Source organism: Triticum dicoccoides, chromosome 4B, assembly GCF_002162155.2.
Source record: "Triticum dicoccoides isolate Atlit2015 ecotype Zavitan chromosome 4B, WEW_v2.0, whole genome shotgun sequence".
NCBI classification, from domain to species: domain Eukaryota; kingdom Viridiplantae; phylum Streptophyta; class Magnoliopsida; order Poales; family Poaceae; genus Triticum; species Triticum dicoccoides.
In genome coordinates, this window is record NC_041387.1 from 389,150,010 (window position 1) to 389,165,829 (window position 15,820).

General features: G+C 48.4%; 2 protein-coding genes across 2 annotated transcripts; one reads left to right on the forward strand and one right to left on the reverse strand.

Moving 5' to 3' along the window:
• Positions 1-5,116: 5,116 nt before the first annotated feature.
• LOC119296267 (probable dolichyl pyrophosphate Man9GlcNAc2 alpha-1,3-glucosyltransferase) lies at positions 5,117-9,330 on the forward strand. The gene is made up of 6 exons (XM_037574669.1): positions 5,117-5,566; positions 5,657-5,849; positions 5,938-6,045; positions 8,078-8,239; positions 8,418-8,670; positions 8,761-9,330. Exons 1-6 carry the CDS (start codon positions 5,169-5,171, stop codon positions 9,198-9,200), a joined length of 1,554 nt encoding a protein of 517 aa, XP_037430566.1. The 5' UTR covers positions 5,117-5,168; the 3' UTR covers positions 9,201-9,330.
• Positions 9,331-9,863: 533 nt separating this feature from the next.
• LOC119296268 (probable leucine-rich repeat receptor-like protein kinase At5g49770) lies at positions 9,864-15,106 on the reverse strand. The gene is made up of 18 exons (XM_037574670.1): positions 14,722-15,106; positions 14,403-14,529; positions 14,234-14,305; positions 14,050-14,124; positions 13,887-13,958; positions 13,611-13,772; positions 13,435-13,509; positions 13,277-13,348; positions 13,111-13,182; positions 12,964-13,032; positions 12,786-12,860; positions 12,626-12,697; positions 12,393-12,527; positions 11,691-12,163; positions 11,413-11,568; positions 10,985-11,341; positions 10,636-10,871; positions 9,864-10,554 (listed from the first exon to the last, which is right to left on the reverse strand). The coding sequence occupies exons 1-18, from the start codon at positions 14,834-14,836 to the stop codon at positions 10,051-10,053; spliced, it is 2,919 nt and encodes a 972-aa protein (XP_037430567.1). The 5' UTR covers positions 14,837-15,106; the 3' UTR covers positions 9,864-10,050.
• Between the last annotated feature and the right edge of the window lie 714 nt (positions 15,107-15,820).

Consider the following 15,820-nt stretch of genomic DNA (forward strand, 5'->3'; position numbering starts at 1 on the left):
AGATCCCCCCTTTAGAGGGATGAACTAACCTTGGGTTTTATCGATGATGACTTCATATAGGTGTTGAAGATGTGGATGCTCAATGTTGAAGTAGATCATTTGGAGCAATCCTTTGGAGTGAGTTGCACTTTCAACTTGCCTACATGGGTTAGTCCCACAAGGAACAAACAAGAATATCCATAGACATATAGTGATCCACACACAATATGATATCCATGAAATCATTAGGTTACCTTGTCCCTTGCCTTACCAACATGAGGGTTTGTGACTCCTTGAACTAGTGCAAGATGTGGAAGTTGATTGCACTTGTCCTTGCCATAAAGATATGAGTGAAGAATGTTGGCGGAGTCACCCTCAAGAACTCTCTAGTTCTTATTCTTCGGGATCCACATCATCTTGATGGGAATCCTTGGAGTTGTAGTTGTACTTGATGAAGTAGAACTTGACGTAGTCTTGGGAATCCACTTGACCGAGACCTTAGGTGCTTCTTCAAATGCATCAATCTCTTCTTGAAGCTTATCCTTGCCTTTGTTCTTGTGGTCTTGTGGAGGAAGATCATCTTGAGCTTGTGTTCCCTTGAAGGAAGTGGGATCATAGTTCTATTGTTGAGGAACAAACTTCGTCTTGGGGTATTGATCTTCTTCCCACTCAACTCCATTGGCATTGAACTTTCGTTCAAAACCAACACCTTGATTCTTACGGTGTCTTCCTTGCTTGCGTACAATTTCCTCGAATTGCTTACTCCCGACAAGGCTCTTGTAAACACCTTTCTCTATAATTCCCTTCAATAAGTTATTTTCTTGCTCAAGTGTAACTTGGCTAAGAGAACCATTAGTGGAATCAATAGAACTACTAGAAGCAACAATATTGGATTTAACATTATTATTGTTACTACTAGAGGAAGTATCTTTCTTATACTTGTTACCAGACTTGACTTGAGGCATGTAAGTAGATAAGAGTAAACGCTTGGCAATGTAAGAAGAACTTTTCTTACGGAGATCATCATTGATTGCCTTTAAGAACTCATGCTCTTGCTCAAGATTGAGCTTTTCAAAGTGTAACTTCTCATGAGCCCTTAAAAGTTCTCGATGATCTTCGAAGATAGTTTCATGAGCCAACTTTAGAGTGTTTAGTTTTTTAGTTAGAAGCTCATTTTTCTCCTTATCATTGTCATTCATTTGATTAGCATGATTAATTGACGTTTCATCATAGTATTCATCACTAGAGTTCTCAACAAGTAAATCATCATCCACAAGCAAGTCTCTTCATCACTATCGAAATCAACATACTCAGGATGTGTTACCTTTGGACCTTTGGCCATGAAGCATCTTCCAATTCCTTCATTTGGTGAATCAAATATGTCGTAGGAGTTGGTTGACACAAGTGCTAGACCGGCAACATCTTCATCTTGAGTATGTTCAGAGTCCGAGTGATAGCTTCTCTCGGAGTGATTGTCGGAGTCGGAGCCGGATACCCATTCACCAACATGAGCTTGATGTCTTCGTTTTGTGTAGCTCCTTGATGACTTGTCCTTCCTTTCCGAATACTTGCTTCTCCGTGAGGGTCTTCGTTTATAACGATCATCTCTACTCCTCCTTTCTCTTGGTGGTGATTCTTCTCTTTTGCTTCTTCTTTTTGGAGAATCTTCTCTTCTTTTGTAGGGTGTCGTACACTCATTTGAGTAGTGTCCAGGCCTCCCACAATTGTAGCAATTGCGCTCTCGACTAGAAGATCTTTTGTCATGATAAGACCTTGACTTGGAGCTTCTTTTTTTGCTTCTACTCTTGTAGAATTTGTTGAAGTTCTTCACCATTAACCTCAATTCTTCATTGAAGGTTTGTTTCTCACTTGATGATGTGGGGGCTTCACTTGAGGCTTTGTAAGCACCACTTGACTTGTTGTGAAGTTCCTCCTTATCTTTGAGTGACATCTCATGAGCAACAATTTTTCCAATAACTTCCGTTGGCTTGAGATTTTTGTAGTTTGGCATCATTTGGATCAATGTGCACACGGTATCATACTTTCTATCCAATGCTCTTAGGATCTTCTTGATGATGAATCTGTCGGTCATCTCTTCACTCCCTAAGCCGGCAATCTCATTTGTGATAAGTGCAGGCCTAGAGTACATTTCAGTGACACCTTCACCATCCTTCATTTTGAACTTGTCAAGCTGACTTTGGAGCACATCCAACTTGGATTCCTTGACGGATTTGGTACCTTCGTGCATATCAATCAAAGTATCCCAAATTTCCTTTGCATTCTCAAGACGGCTGATTTTGTTGAATTCTTCGGGGCACAATCCGTTGAAGATTATATCACAAGCTTGAGCATTGTATTGCAGCATCTTCAATTCTTCCGCATTCGCTTCACGGTTCGGTTCTCTCCCATCAAAGAATTCACCTTGCAAGCCAATACAAATAATTGCCCAAACGGCGGGGTTATGTCCGAGAATATGCATTTTCATCTTATGCTTCCAACTAGCAAAATTAGTACCATCAAAGTAAGGACCTCTACGGTGATAATTTCCCTCGCTAGACGCCATACTCTCCTAGGTTGTGAAACCAAGGCTATGACCACCAAAAGCTATGGAAATCAAAGCAAATGGAGACCAAAGCTCTGATACCACTTGTAGGACCTTGAAGTATGTCTAGAGGGGGGGGGGTGATTAGACTACTTGACCAATTAAAAACTTAACCTTTTCCCAATTTTAGAGTTTGGCAGATTTTAGCTATCTTAGGACAAGTCAAGCAATCATCACACAATTCAAGCAAGCATGCAAAGAGTATATAGGCAGCGGAAATTAAAGCATGCAACTTGCAAAAAAGTAAAGGGAAGGGTTTATAGGATTCAAACGCAATTGGAGACACGGATATTTTTGGCATGGTTCCGATAGGTGGTGCTATCGTACATCCACGTTGATGGAGACTTCAACCCATGAAGGATAACGGTTGCGCGAGTCCACGGAGGGTTCCACCCATGAAGGGTCCACGAAGAAGCAACTTTGTCTACCCCACCATGGTCGTCGCCCACGAAGGACTTGCCTCACTAGCGGTAGATCTTCACGAAGTAGGCGATCTCCTTGCCCTTACAAACTCCTTGGTTCAACTCCACAATCTTGTCGGAGGCTCCCAAGTGACACCTAGCCAATCTAGGAGACACCACTCTCCAAGAAGTAACAAATGGTGCGTTGATGATGAACTCCTTGCTCTTGTGCTTCAAATGATAGTCTCCCCAACACTCAACTCTCTCTCATAGGATTTGGATCTGGTGGAAAGAAGGTTTGAGTGGAAAGCAACTTAGGAAGGCTAGAGATCAAGATTCATATGGTAGGAATAGAATATCTTGGCCTCAACACATGAGTAGGTAGTTCTCTCTCAGAAATGGTAAGTTGGAAGTGTATGTTTAGTCTGATGGTTCTCTCCACGAATGAAGAGGAGGTGGAGGGGTATATATAGCCTCCACACAAAATCTAACCGTTACACACAATTTACCAAACTCGGTGGGACCGATTCAACAGACTCGGGCGGACCGATTTAGTAAACCTAGTGACCGTTAGTGATTTTCGGTGGGACCGACATGCAACTCGGTGAGACCGATTCGGTTAGGGTTAGGGCATAACATAATCTCGGTAAGACCGATTACACAAACTCGGTGAAACCGATTTTGGTAATAAGCTTTCCAGAGAGTTGGTCAGGTAAACTCGGTGGGACCGATTTGCTCTTTTCGGTGAGACCGAAATGTTACAAAAGGGAAACAGAGAGTTTACATTGCAATCTCGGTGGGACCGATCGCTCACTTCGGTTAGACCGAAACGTTATGAAGGGAAACAGAGAGATTACAATCCTATATCGGTGAGACCGAGATCTCTATCGGTAGGACCGATTTGCTTAGGGTTTGTGGCAGTGGCTATGACTTTTGGAATCGGTGGCGCCGGATTGGAAGAATCGGTGTGACCGATTTTGGCTTTGGGTTTAGGTCATTTGTGGATGTGGGAAAGTAGCTGAGGGTTTTAGAGCATATCACAAAGCACATGAAGCAAGAGGCTCATTAAGCAACACCTCATCCCTCCTTGATAGTATTGGCTTTTCCTATAGACTCAATGTGATCTTGGATCACTAAAATATAAAATGAAGAGTCTTGAGCCTTTGAGCTTGAGCCAATCCTTTGTCCTTAGTATTTTGAGGGATCCACTTTCATCATCTATGTCATGCCATTCATTGAGCTTTTCTGAAATAATAGTCTTGGAATAGCATTAGCTCAATGAGCTATATGTTGTTATGAATTACCAAAACCACCTAGGGATAGTTGCACTTTCAACTTGTTAATGATTTACGTAAAACTATAGTAAAGACACTCTTTCCCCTCTCTCTCTCTCAAGGCGACATGAGAAAGCCTTCCTTCCCTTGATCTTCTCCGATGAACCCGTGGATTCGCCTCCCCTTCGCTTGCCGCTCCGGTAGCCGAGGGCGGGGAGGAGAATCCTGGTGTCTCGAGTCCCGCTAGTAGATAGGTAGGGTTTTAGTCCTCGCAGGGGCGTTGTTTGGATGGATGGCGGCGCTTCTTCTTTGAGTGAGTCTTCCGGGCTTCAATCCTCCCCAAATTCGTCCGTTGGTACGGATTAGACAGAGCTCCGGCGTAGATTCCTACCAGCTTCTTGGGGCGGCGAGGTTAAGATTTCTCGCCATGCGTATGCAACGGCGATATTTGGTGCCAAGTTCTTCAAATCGATTCAAGGATTTTAAGGCGACGATTACGGCTCCAAGGCACTGGTCTTTAGGGGCACGTGCATGAAGACTTCTCAGCTGTCATCGTCAAGGTCAAGCCGGCTCCAGTGTGGGAGCGGCGACAACGACGCGTCGGCAGCGGCAATGATCGTTCGGTGGTTCGTGGACCTCCATATAATTTACCTTTGAGGTGCTTTATACTTCCGGTGAATCTTTATAATAAATCTGATCTTTTAAAAAAATTATGATTTACTTAAAATTAAATCAATCGAAAAAGTGCTAATATATCCGGCAGAATTCAGTATAGACCTAGGAGCTCGCAACATAATACGAATTAAAGGTCCATTCAGAATTAGTAGAAAAATAAGATTTCACATATGCCTACGGAAAACCACCAGCAACTAATCAAGTCGACACCAAGATCTGCCGGAAGCAAAGCCGACAATGGCGAAGCCGAAGAAGTCCCGGAACTCCGCCCCAGATCCATCGGTCGCCGCCCAGCTCCCATGGCGTCCCTCAGCGCCGCCGCTCGCCACTTTCCTCCTTATCTCCTTCGCTGCCCTCCTTCTCCGCGCGCTTGTCTCCGTCGGACCCTACTCGGGTCAGGGCGCAGCACCCAAATTCGGCGACTACGAGGCTCAGCGGCACTGGATGGAGCTCACCCTCCACCTCCCCTCCTCCGACTGGTACCGCAACACCTCCGACAACGACCTCGCCTACTGGGGCCTCGACTACCCGCCCCTCTCCGCCTACCAGAGCCGGCTCCACGCCCACCTCATCAACGCCTCCCTCCCCGACGCTGTCGCCCTCCGATCCTCTCGCGGGTTCGAGTCCCAAGAATCGTACGCACATCTCTGGACTATCATTTACTACATGGCGTGGTGCGCAGAATCGTGTGTCTGTTTTAAGTCTCTGTGGTTTGTTTCCTGCAGGAAGTTGCTTATGCGGTGGACAGTACTCTCGTCTGATCTCATGGTGTTCTTCCCCGCGGCGTTATGGTTCGTGTGGGCGTACATGAAGGATGGGGTTGGCGGTAGTGGGGAGAGGCGTGAGGGGTGGACGTGGCTGCTCGCCATGGTTCTTCTCAACCCGTGTTTAGTATTAATCGACCACGGCCATTTTCAGGTGAGGATTATACTAGTGGTGTATGTGCATTGGAGCAGGACATTTGACTGCATTGCCCACACAATGAAGGATTGCCCTTTTGTTTCAGTATAACTGCATCAGTCTTGGGCTGACACTCGGAGCGATTGCTGGTATTCTGTCAAGGAACGAACTTGTTGCTGCTGCTCTCTTCAGTCTTGCAATTAACCATAAGCAGGTTCTTTCTTATCTGGAACAAAGATAAATATATCTGTTTTATTTCCGGGGAGGTGAAACTGCATTTACTCTTTAAAATTATTTCTTACTTTCAAGCTTCGTCAACAAACATGATGTAAGTCATAAATCTTAGAGATCTTTGCCTTTGCAAACCCCACAGATTCCCAAAGGGAGTTCCCGGGATGTATACTTGATCCCAACTTAACCCAAGCGACTGCTAGCATGAATGACTTTTTTTCAAGAGTACGCAAATTGCGTACCATAGCTTTATAGAAGAAGGGAATATCAAGTACGAGACCACTACCACTCGCTGCGAACAACAGACGTAGCATAACTCCACACACGGCTAGTCCAAGGACAGCCACCCACGACAACACAACAACAACGCAAAAGAGCCTACCCAAAACCAAAAACCTCGCCGCATCTCGACCGACGTCGGTCACCTCCGAAGAACAGCAGCTCCCTCCAAGCTTCCCTTATGAACGTACCATCCCCCATAAAGCCAAGAGGAGGTGGCAAGAGGATGGCAGGACTCGATCCGACCTAAGAAAGGCACCGTCTTGGAATCACCGGCGACGACCGTGCATTGCGCTGGGGAAGAACGATCAGGGTAACGGCAAACACCGGAGGAGCGCAACATAAACTCCAAGTCTCCCAGCACGATGCTCCCAACAGAGAGACGACGTCGAGAACGCTGCCATCGTGCCGATTCAGCGCCGAATCAAGGCTTTCGCCCGGAGACAACTGCCAATACCAAGCAAGAGAGGGACTTGGCGACACACTCGGCGATGCCTCTAGGGAGGGAAATAACACCCATGGGTGCCATCGCCGCCGGCCCGGCCAAAACCGGACTAGATTTTCATCCGTAATGCCGTGCCACTCCACTCCTCCGAGGTATTGGACAGTACCGTCCATGATGCCTCGCACCGCCGCCACCGCAGCAAATTGCGTCGAGGCTGCGCAGCTGTGGTCCTCTCCCACCCTTACTGCCGAGAGAACGCGACCCACACCACCATCAACCACAGACGAGGAGCAGCAGCATCCCACCAAGTCGTGCAAGGGCCAGATCCAACACTGCCGGCCTTCACCCACACCAGGGGACTGCCACAAGCATGGAGCTGACCCGTGCCTCCAGCCACACTCCTGCGCCAACTCCACCAGGGCATCACCGCGCGCTCCTCACACGGCGGCCAGCCGGCCACCCGCTGCCTGCTAAGATCCCTTCCTAGCAGGGCCTCCTCGGCGCCGCCACCACCATGGCTGAGCTCGCGCCGCCGCCACCAAGAGAGCCGGGCTCCACCTACCTCCGCCACCCTGCTGCGGCCCTGGATCTGCTGGCGTCGCCGCACTCCGCGTTCCCCGCCGTGAAAGTCCACCGCCACCATGGCCACCTTAGGGACGTCCCGCTCCGCGCGAAGGGGAGCCGTCCAGAGGGCGCAGCCAGCGCCTGCCGCCTTCGCCGGCCGGGCGCGGCCGCCACCGCCGGCGGCGGCAGCGGCAGCGGGGGAGGGGATCTGAGGTCTTGGGGGCTAGGGTTTGGGGAAGCCTCCGGAGCCGCACACGCGTGCGACCCGGGAGGGTGGGGAAAAAGCTGCTAGCATGAATGACAAAGTCCGTGATCACGAGTGGCAGTAGCATCAACAGTGAATGCCAGTAGTCGCAGACCTGTAAGAGACAATCCCAAAGTAATACAAATAGAGTAGGCTGTCACAAAAAGTGCATGCAGTGTTGGTACAATCCTTAGTACTCAACTTTTGAGGGCTACTTGCTGAATTTCCAACCAGCTCAAGCTGGCAGTATAATGGGCTGCTAGAGATGGAAATTGGGAGTGAGTCCATTATAATTGTGCCACTTACTTTGATGGGAAATAGAGTAAACCTGCTGAATCAGTTACAAGTCTTGCATGGATTTTTATCTACTACAGTTTCCTGCACTACTTCCATCAAACTAACCTGCGCCTCTCCCTGTTCATATAGAGCTTTTCAAATAAATTGTGATCCTATAAATTCATGGGTATATTTGATATCTTGCAGATGAGCATGTACTTTGCGCCAGCTTTTTTTGGGCATCTTCTTGGAAAATGCCTGAAGCGGAAGTATCCAATTGTTGAGATCATGAAACTTGGTTTTGTTGTACTGGGAACTTTTGCTCTTGTTTGGTGGCCTTATTTGCATTCTTATGAGGCTGCCATGCAGGTAATTGCTGCATATGTGATCTGGTTATTTTGTTGTTCAAGCAAACTAGTCTATACTGAAGAAATCTTGTTTAACTAAAATGTAGTGATCTCCTTACTGAGCTGGTCAATTCACCAAAATGAAGCTTACTCTATATATAATTGGCTCAGTTCACTAAACATGTTAACTCCACTGTCAGGTGATCTCTCGATTGGCTCCGTTTGAGAGAGGTATATATGAGGATTATGTTGCAAATTTCTGGTGTACCACCTCAGTTCTTATCAAGTGGAAGCGATTGTACGCAATAAAATCGCTGAAACTTATGAGTCTTTCTGCTACCATCCTGGCTTTCTTGCCTTCATTTATTCAGCAAGTCAAGTCACCAAGTAATCTTGGCTTCCTCTATTCTCTGTTGAACAGTTCGTTCTCTTTCTACCTATTCTCGTACCAAGGTATGTTCTACTGCTGGGTTGATACTCTTTTTTTTGCAAGTATATGTGATGTTTCTTTGATCTTCATGTTTCTTTGTTTTATAATTGCAGTGCATGAGAAATCAATTTTGCTTCCTCTTTTACCCGCAAGCCTTTTAGCATTACACGAACCTCACCTGCATGGATGGTTCACGTACTATGCACTTTTTTCGATGTACCCACTTATCTGCCGTGATCAGCTTCTTCTACAATATATAGCTGTTCTTGGATTATTCGTTCTTATTTACTACTCACCTGGTGGAAACTATGGAAAGGGGATGAAAATTTCGTCTGGAACAATGGCAGTTCTGAGCCTGCCATTGTTATGCTCGATCTTACTTCACACCATGTATCTGCAAATAGAGCCTCCAAAGAGGTATCCCTTCCTCTTTGATGCACTGATAATGTTCATCTGCTTCTCACAGTTTATTATTTTGACCCTGTACACAAATTATAAGCAATGGATGTTGGACTTCCACCCTAGACATGTAGGTAGCAAGAAGGACCTATGATTGGAAATTTTGACAGCTAATTTTACAGAAAATATTCATTGTACCATTGTAACGTTGAGTGTGTTCCTTCTGTAACGGAATTGATTCACTTTTTATGAAATGGATGAAATCTTTGCATGTGGAGCAGATACGAATAAATTTTATATGACCAATAAATTGTGTTTAAGAATTATCCTGTGTTCGGTTGTATGATAAAACCAGGTAGCAAAATGCAAGCTATGCGGCAGCGCCTTTAGCTTTTGCAGCAAATCTGATAGTATTATCCCTCAGGAAATACAACATAGGTAGGTGTCTTGTTACTTGTCGAGTCAGTGTGCCTGTTTAATTGCACTATCGGGGGAGAACTTAGGATTGGTAATCTGATCCAAATTCCTGACATAGAATTTGACTAGCAATGAAACATGTCAATTGTGCCGCAACAGTGTTTTTTTGTACATGTGCTACATAGAAATTGCTGTATCATAACATTATTTGTGAGATGTTTTCATGCAACAAATGTAGTGCGCTGAAAACATTTTTGTGTGTGATGAAACAAGAAGCATTCTTCCGTGCAATGAACTCGTCTGGCAAAAGTTAGGACCGATCTAGTACCATAAAAGGATTTCCCCCTATTAGCAGGGCAAGTAGTCATTCAGAAGTGTTTGTTTGGTGGCCCTGGCGGTGTTAGCCGTAAGTAACAACGTTTTGATTAGAACATGGCCATACAAAACCACTCTAATAAGAGAGTGTTAATGGTAAATCACATAGAATAAAAATTCTTGACATGTCGACATACTGTATTAGGCAAGCTACTTGGTGAGGAGGGAGGAAGAAAAGGTCCGGCCAGCATAGAATCCCTAGCAGAAACCAGCTACTTTGGTTGGACCTTTGACTGGAAAGAATATCCTCCGCTGTAGTCGTCGAATGAGTCTGTGCTCATGTCCTTGTCCTTCTTTGGGAGAGGATCGTTGTAAGGGTGGCGAGGAGCGGTTTTAGTGACGTCGAAGTCGGTCGCAGACGTGGAGGCGCTGCTGAGCCCCTCGTTCTGCAGCATCATCTCGATCTCCTTGACGACGTCGCTCATGGACGGTCGGGCGGCAGCGCCCTCCTCCACGCACCGGATGGCCAGCTGCACGAACTTGCTGAACGCGGCGAGATGGTTGGTGTTGATGATCCTGGAGTCTATCATGCCCCTGAGGCCGCAGAACTCGGCGTCGGCAGCGTCGAAAACCCTCTTGGCCTCCCTGACGATGTACTTGCCCTTCTCGATCGGCTGCCTGGCGATGATCAGCTCGAGCATGACCACGCCGAAGCTGTAGACGTCGCTCTTCTCCGTCAGTTGCTGGGACATGTAGTACTCGGGGTCCAGATAACCCTGCAGGCCAAGAACAAGTCACATTCACTGGAAGGGACATGTGCAACTGCAGAGATGGATCATGGATGCAACGAGTTTTACCAGCGTTCCTTTGACTTGGGTGCTGACGTGGCCCTTGTCGCTGTCGGACACTAATTTGGAGAGGCCGAAGTCGGCGACCTTGGCGGTGAGGTGCTCGTCCATGAGGATGTTGCTGGACTTGACGTCCCGGTGGATGATGGGCGGGTCGGCGAGCTCATGCAGGTAGGCGAGGCCGCGTGCCGCGCCCAGCGCCACCCGGAGGCGCTTCTTCCAGTCGAGATGGAGGCCGCTCTTCCCTGCAACCACGGGCGGAAGGTTGCTGGACTTGTACTTGACTTGATATGGTTATTTTTTTTGAAACAGATGACTTGATATGGTTATCAAGACGAGACGGGACGAGAAGGGTTACCGGTGAGGCTGTCGCGCAGCGTGCCGGCGGACATGTACTCGTAGACGAGCATCTGCTCGCCCTGCTCGAAGCAGAAGCCGACGAGGCCGACGAGGTTCTTGTGGTGCACCCGGGAGAGCAGCTCGATCTCGGTCTTGAACTCGTGCCCGCCCTGCATCGACCCTTGCTGCGCCCTCTTGATGGCGATGAACTGCCCGTTGGGCAGCATGCCCCTGTACACCTTGCCGTACCCTCCGTACCCCAGCTCGTTCGCCTCGGCGAAGTTGTTGGTGCTCCGCTTCAGCTCCTCGCACGAGAACCACCTCGCCCCTTTCAGCCGCGGCGCGCCGCCCCGCTCCTCGCTCCGAGCCCACGACGCTGCAGCCACCAGTTTCACTTCACTCCTCCGGTGAAGAAAATGCACAAGTTTATTTTAAGACAAGGCGTACCGAAAGGCCCCCCGAGCTCTTCCGTGGCCTTCTGCGCGCGCCGCCTCTGCATGAGCGCGTAGACGGCAGCTCCCACGAGCGCGATGAGCAGGACGCCGCAGCCAACCGCGATCCCGATGATGGCGCCCTTGCTCTTGGACGCCGGCCCGTTCCGATCTGCAAACCACACATCCCACCCACATGGTGGTATCTCACTCAGCCACATACGTACCTACTCAAAGGTTGAGCAAACAAGAGGTAGGTAAAAGGTAGTACTACTATCGTTGTTCGTTGGTGACCTGGGAAGGGGTACGGGGAGGCGATGAAGTAGTAGGGGCCGAACTCCTTGGGCGGCTTGAAGGTCTGGTTGCTGAGGTCGAAGCCGATGCGCATCACCTCGGTGCGGTTGAAGTAGGGGCCGCCGGAAGGGAAGAGCTTCACCTGGACCTGCATGTAGGAGTCGCTGTTGAAGAAGGGGTCCTCCAGGGCCACGGAGCCCGGGGAGAGCTCCAGCTTGGTCCACAGCTTGCTCTCCAGCTCCTGGAACGCCGTCCCGTTGCCCACGTCCGCGAAGAAGGGCGCGCGGAAGTACATCACCCCCTGGTACGGGTACGCGCACCCGCAGCTCTGCGGGCTCATGCTCTGCTCCGGCGGGCACGCCCCCGAGAAGCACTTCACCAGGCTCGTCGTGTACGCCGGCGAAGGCGCGTGCTGTGTCACGTTGCAGTACGCCGTGTTCGGCAGGTGGTTGCACACCGGGTTCCCGGCCAGCCTGAACGACGTAGCAGGAGTTTGTAAGGCCTTGTTCGGTTAGGCAGGGTTTGGAGAGGTTTGAAAGGGATTGGAGGGGATTAAATCCCTTGCAAGTCAAAATCCTTGTCAAACCTCTTCAATCCCCTCCAATCCCTGTGACGAGGGGATTAAACGAACAGGGCCTAAGTGAGATGACAGCACTGCCGCCGTCTGGAAACCGGAACTGGACACTACTACTTGGTACTCACGCGAGGGTGCCGTTGTAGCTGGAGGTCACCGTGACGGAGGAGAAGTCGTTGTCCTTGAAGCTCACCATGCTCAGCTCGCTGCTGATGCTCCTCCCCAGGTCCAGGGTGCCATTGAACGCGTTGCCGTCCAGGATCCTGCAAAGAGGCCTTGTCAGATTCGCCACAAAGACCCACCAGTTCCACCATTTTTTGGTGCAAAAAAAATGCAGAAAAAGGTTTTCACGTGAGTTTACACTTGCTGCAGCTGCGGGCTGCTGAACAGCTTCATCGGCACCGTGCCGTAGAGTCTTCCGGATTGTATAATTCTTGGTTTGGCATCACAGGACAGTGTCAGATTTAGCCATCCGAGCATTATATACTGTGAAGTTGCAAAGTTACTTCAGGGGAACTTACAGAGCCGAGAGCTGTGGCAACTTCCAAAACCACTGCGGGCTCGGGGAAGGATCAAATGTGTTGTTGCTCAGATCGCTGCGGTGTAATTAGACCAGATGAATTACTATGAGATCAAGCCCGGTGGTTCGAACAAATTAGCAGCAGAAACCTTGTGCGCGGCCAATTGCTTAGTGCTTACACATAATTGAGAAGAGTCATCCCAGATAGATTGGGCAACGGTCCGTTAAGCTGGTTGTTGGCTAAGTTGCTGAAACATATATATGAAGATAATGTGCTATAGCTTTGTACTTGCACTTACTTACACAGTGTATCTTAGACAACTTACAGCTCGTTTACGTTGGTGAGGTTATTCAGGTTCGCCGGAACTGGTCCGGAGAGGGAATTTCTATCCAGCCGGCTGTCCAAACAAACATATAGAAGATTCATATCTGGCAGCTCATCGAACAAAATAAGAAGAATTGGGTAGAGTTTCGTTTGACAAGGACACTTACACAACTTCGAGTGTACTAACAAACCCAAGAGAGTCCGGGATGTCACCGGTGAATTTATTTCCATCAAAAAGCCTGCACCGAATATCTTATGGTGTCAGCACATGTTGCGAAGCAGGAGAAAGATGAACCTACAGACACAGAGGGCTTCAGGAACTCACAGATGAATCAGTGTCATCTCAGGGCTGAAGAGAGCGTCTGGGATGGGACCAGACAATTGGTTCTTATTGAAGTGGCTACAGATCACCAGAAACAGTACGGTTAGAGATACGTTCCACTTCTCATTTCTGCTTCAGAAATGATGATGACCGAAAAAAAAAAGTCTTGTATAACCTACAAGTGTTTGGTTTTTGTAAGCTTGTCTAGACCCATTCCCCCGTTTGATGAGATTGGCAATGGGCCGGTCAGCTGATTGTCGGCGACATCAAACCAATAGAGGCTGGAGAGACTGCCCAAAGATGCTGGTATTTTTCCAGAGAACTGATTCGAGTTCAGAGCCCTGAAAGAGAGTTTGATCAATGTCACTCTTTTCCTGCAGAAACTGAAGCACAGAGGCACAATTGTGCACCATCATCTGTGTTGATGATTCCTGCACCAGCGAGTAATATCTTACATGTAAGATAGTTTTGGAAGACTCCCTAGCTCATCAGGGATGTTGCCATGAAAGCTGCAACCTGCCAGAATCCTTGAAACAAGGCGGTACAAGTACAAGACATGAGCATAGTGACGTATAACCTAACCGAAAACAAGAAGACCGAGCACGTTTAGAGACTTACAAGGTTGCAAGCTGCTTCAAATTACCGATGGTCGGAGTGAGCACACCTCCAAGGTCATTGTTGAAGGACAGGTCCCTGCATACACATAGCATGGCTCAGTAATGCAAGCAGAGCTGCAAGAAGAGGGATTATGTTCAAGAAAAGGTTTAGCTTGACACTCTAGTGCTCTGATGCTGCTACATACAGGGATTGCAGCTCGGTCAGCTGCCCGATGTCAGCGGCTAGAACTCCTTTGATGCCCATGGTTGACACTTTTCTGAAAGACACGGTTGTATAATAGTGGTAAGTTTTGTTGACTTGGCACTTTGGCGGAGCTTGCAGTGAAATTTTTTTTGAGCTTTGCCGACACTTACATGGAGATCACCCTGTTGTTGCTGCATGTCACTCCGTCCCATGGCGAATCGCCGCAGGGATCATCGGACTGTCCCCACGTCGGTGGCGAGTTCTGCCACTGATCCATTAACGCTCGGAGAACAGAAGCTGCGATCGACTCCAAGGTAGCAGAGTTATCACACGTGAATTATACTAGTTGGGTAAAGAAAGAGTATAAAGTAACTCAAAATTCTTGTCTCATCATCGATGATTTGTATTCCCTCTGTAAACGCTCTTATATTAGTTTACGGAGGGAGTACTTGTGAAACTAAGCAAGAATGGATGAGTGAGGGTACTCACTGTCCTGGCTGTCCGTGAGTCCATGGCTTGCTGGCACGCACACCGAGAGCAGCAAAGCCAGAGCGAGAAGCACCCCTCTCAGACCCATCCTCGCATAGCCACCAGCTTCCTCCATGCACGCACGGACGCAAGAAGTGAGCCGATCGAGCTCGCAGGGGGGCGAGGTGCGGTTTTAGGTGGTCAGCAAAAGCTGTGGAGCGCAAGGCAACCACCGGCACCACAACCGCAGCCCATGATGCGGCTCATGATGGGACGTGCATTCACCAAGCTAAAATGATAGGATCCTGCAAGCTCTGGAGAGAAAGATACAGGCGGGAGAGGTGGTGCCAAATGCCAACGACTTGACTTGAAAGCAAGCCAAACCTCAAGCTCCCACTGCCCCAGCAATCCCTCGGTGGCTGGCTGTAGCTGAGCACGCCGATACCGGTCGCCCCCGTACGTCTCGCTGTCCGCGGAAGGCACCGATCGAGCGGTCAAAAGGGCGGGAGGATACGGCCTCGCCAACGTGACCCTTGCTCTACGGCAACTCCTCCCCACCTCAATCTTGAGTTCAGTCGGTACGAGTGCACTAGTGACTAGTGTGCTGGTCTTTCATGTCATGCTCATGGTGCTGCTTCAAAAGTCTGTTTTTCATTGGGGTTTAAAGGAGTTTAGTGATGATTAGGGGTGCGATTCAAGGCACGTAAAGAGGGAAATTTGGTGGGGATTAAACTAATGATGCCCATGATTGACCTTCTTTATCAGCCACTTTTGCAATGGAGAGAATGTTCTTTGAGTTATATAGCTTATTATATTTTGGACTATGCTGCCAGGGCATGGCTTAATTAGAGCAGGCTTAAGGAGAAGGTCGTCACAAGAGATAATAGGACCGTGTCTCACTCATGTTAATCTGTGGTCGGCAGTGAAGTGAAAGCGAAGCCGACGCTGTCCGCGGAAGGCAGTGCATGGTTGAATGTCCTCACAAATGAAGGAAGATAAACTGAGCTTGATCTCACATGTTTTTCCATGATCTTTCTTGCGTTCAGTTGAGGTAATTAACTCTGACAAGTGGCTAATTTGTAAACACTGAAAATATACGTTGCACTTACTCTAGCACCCC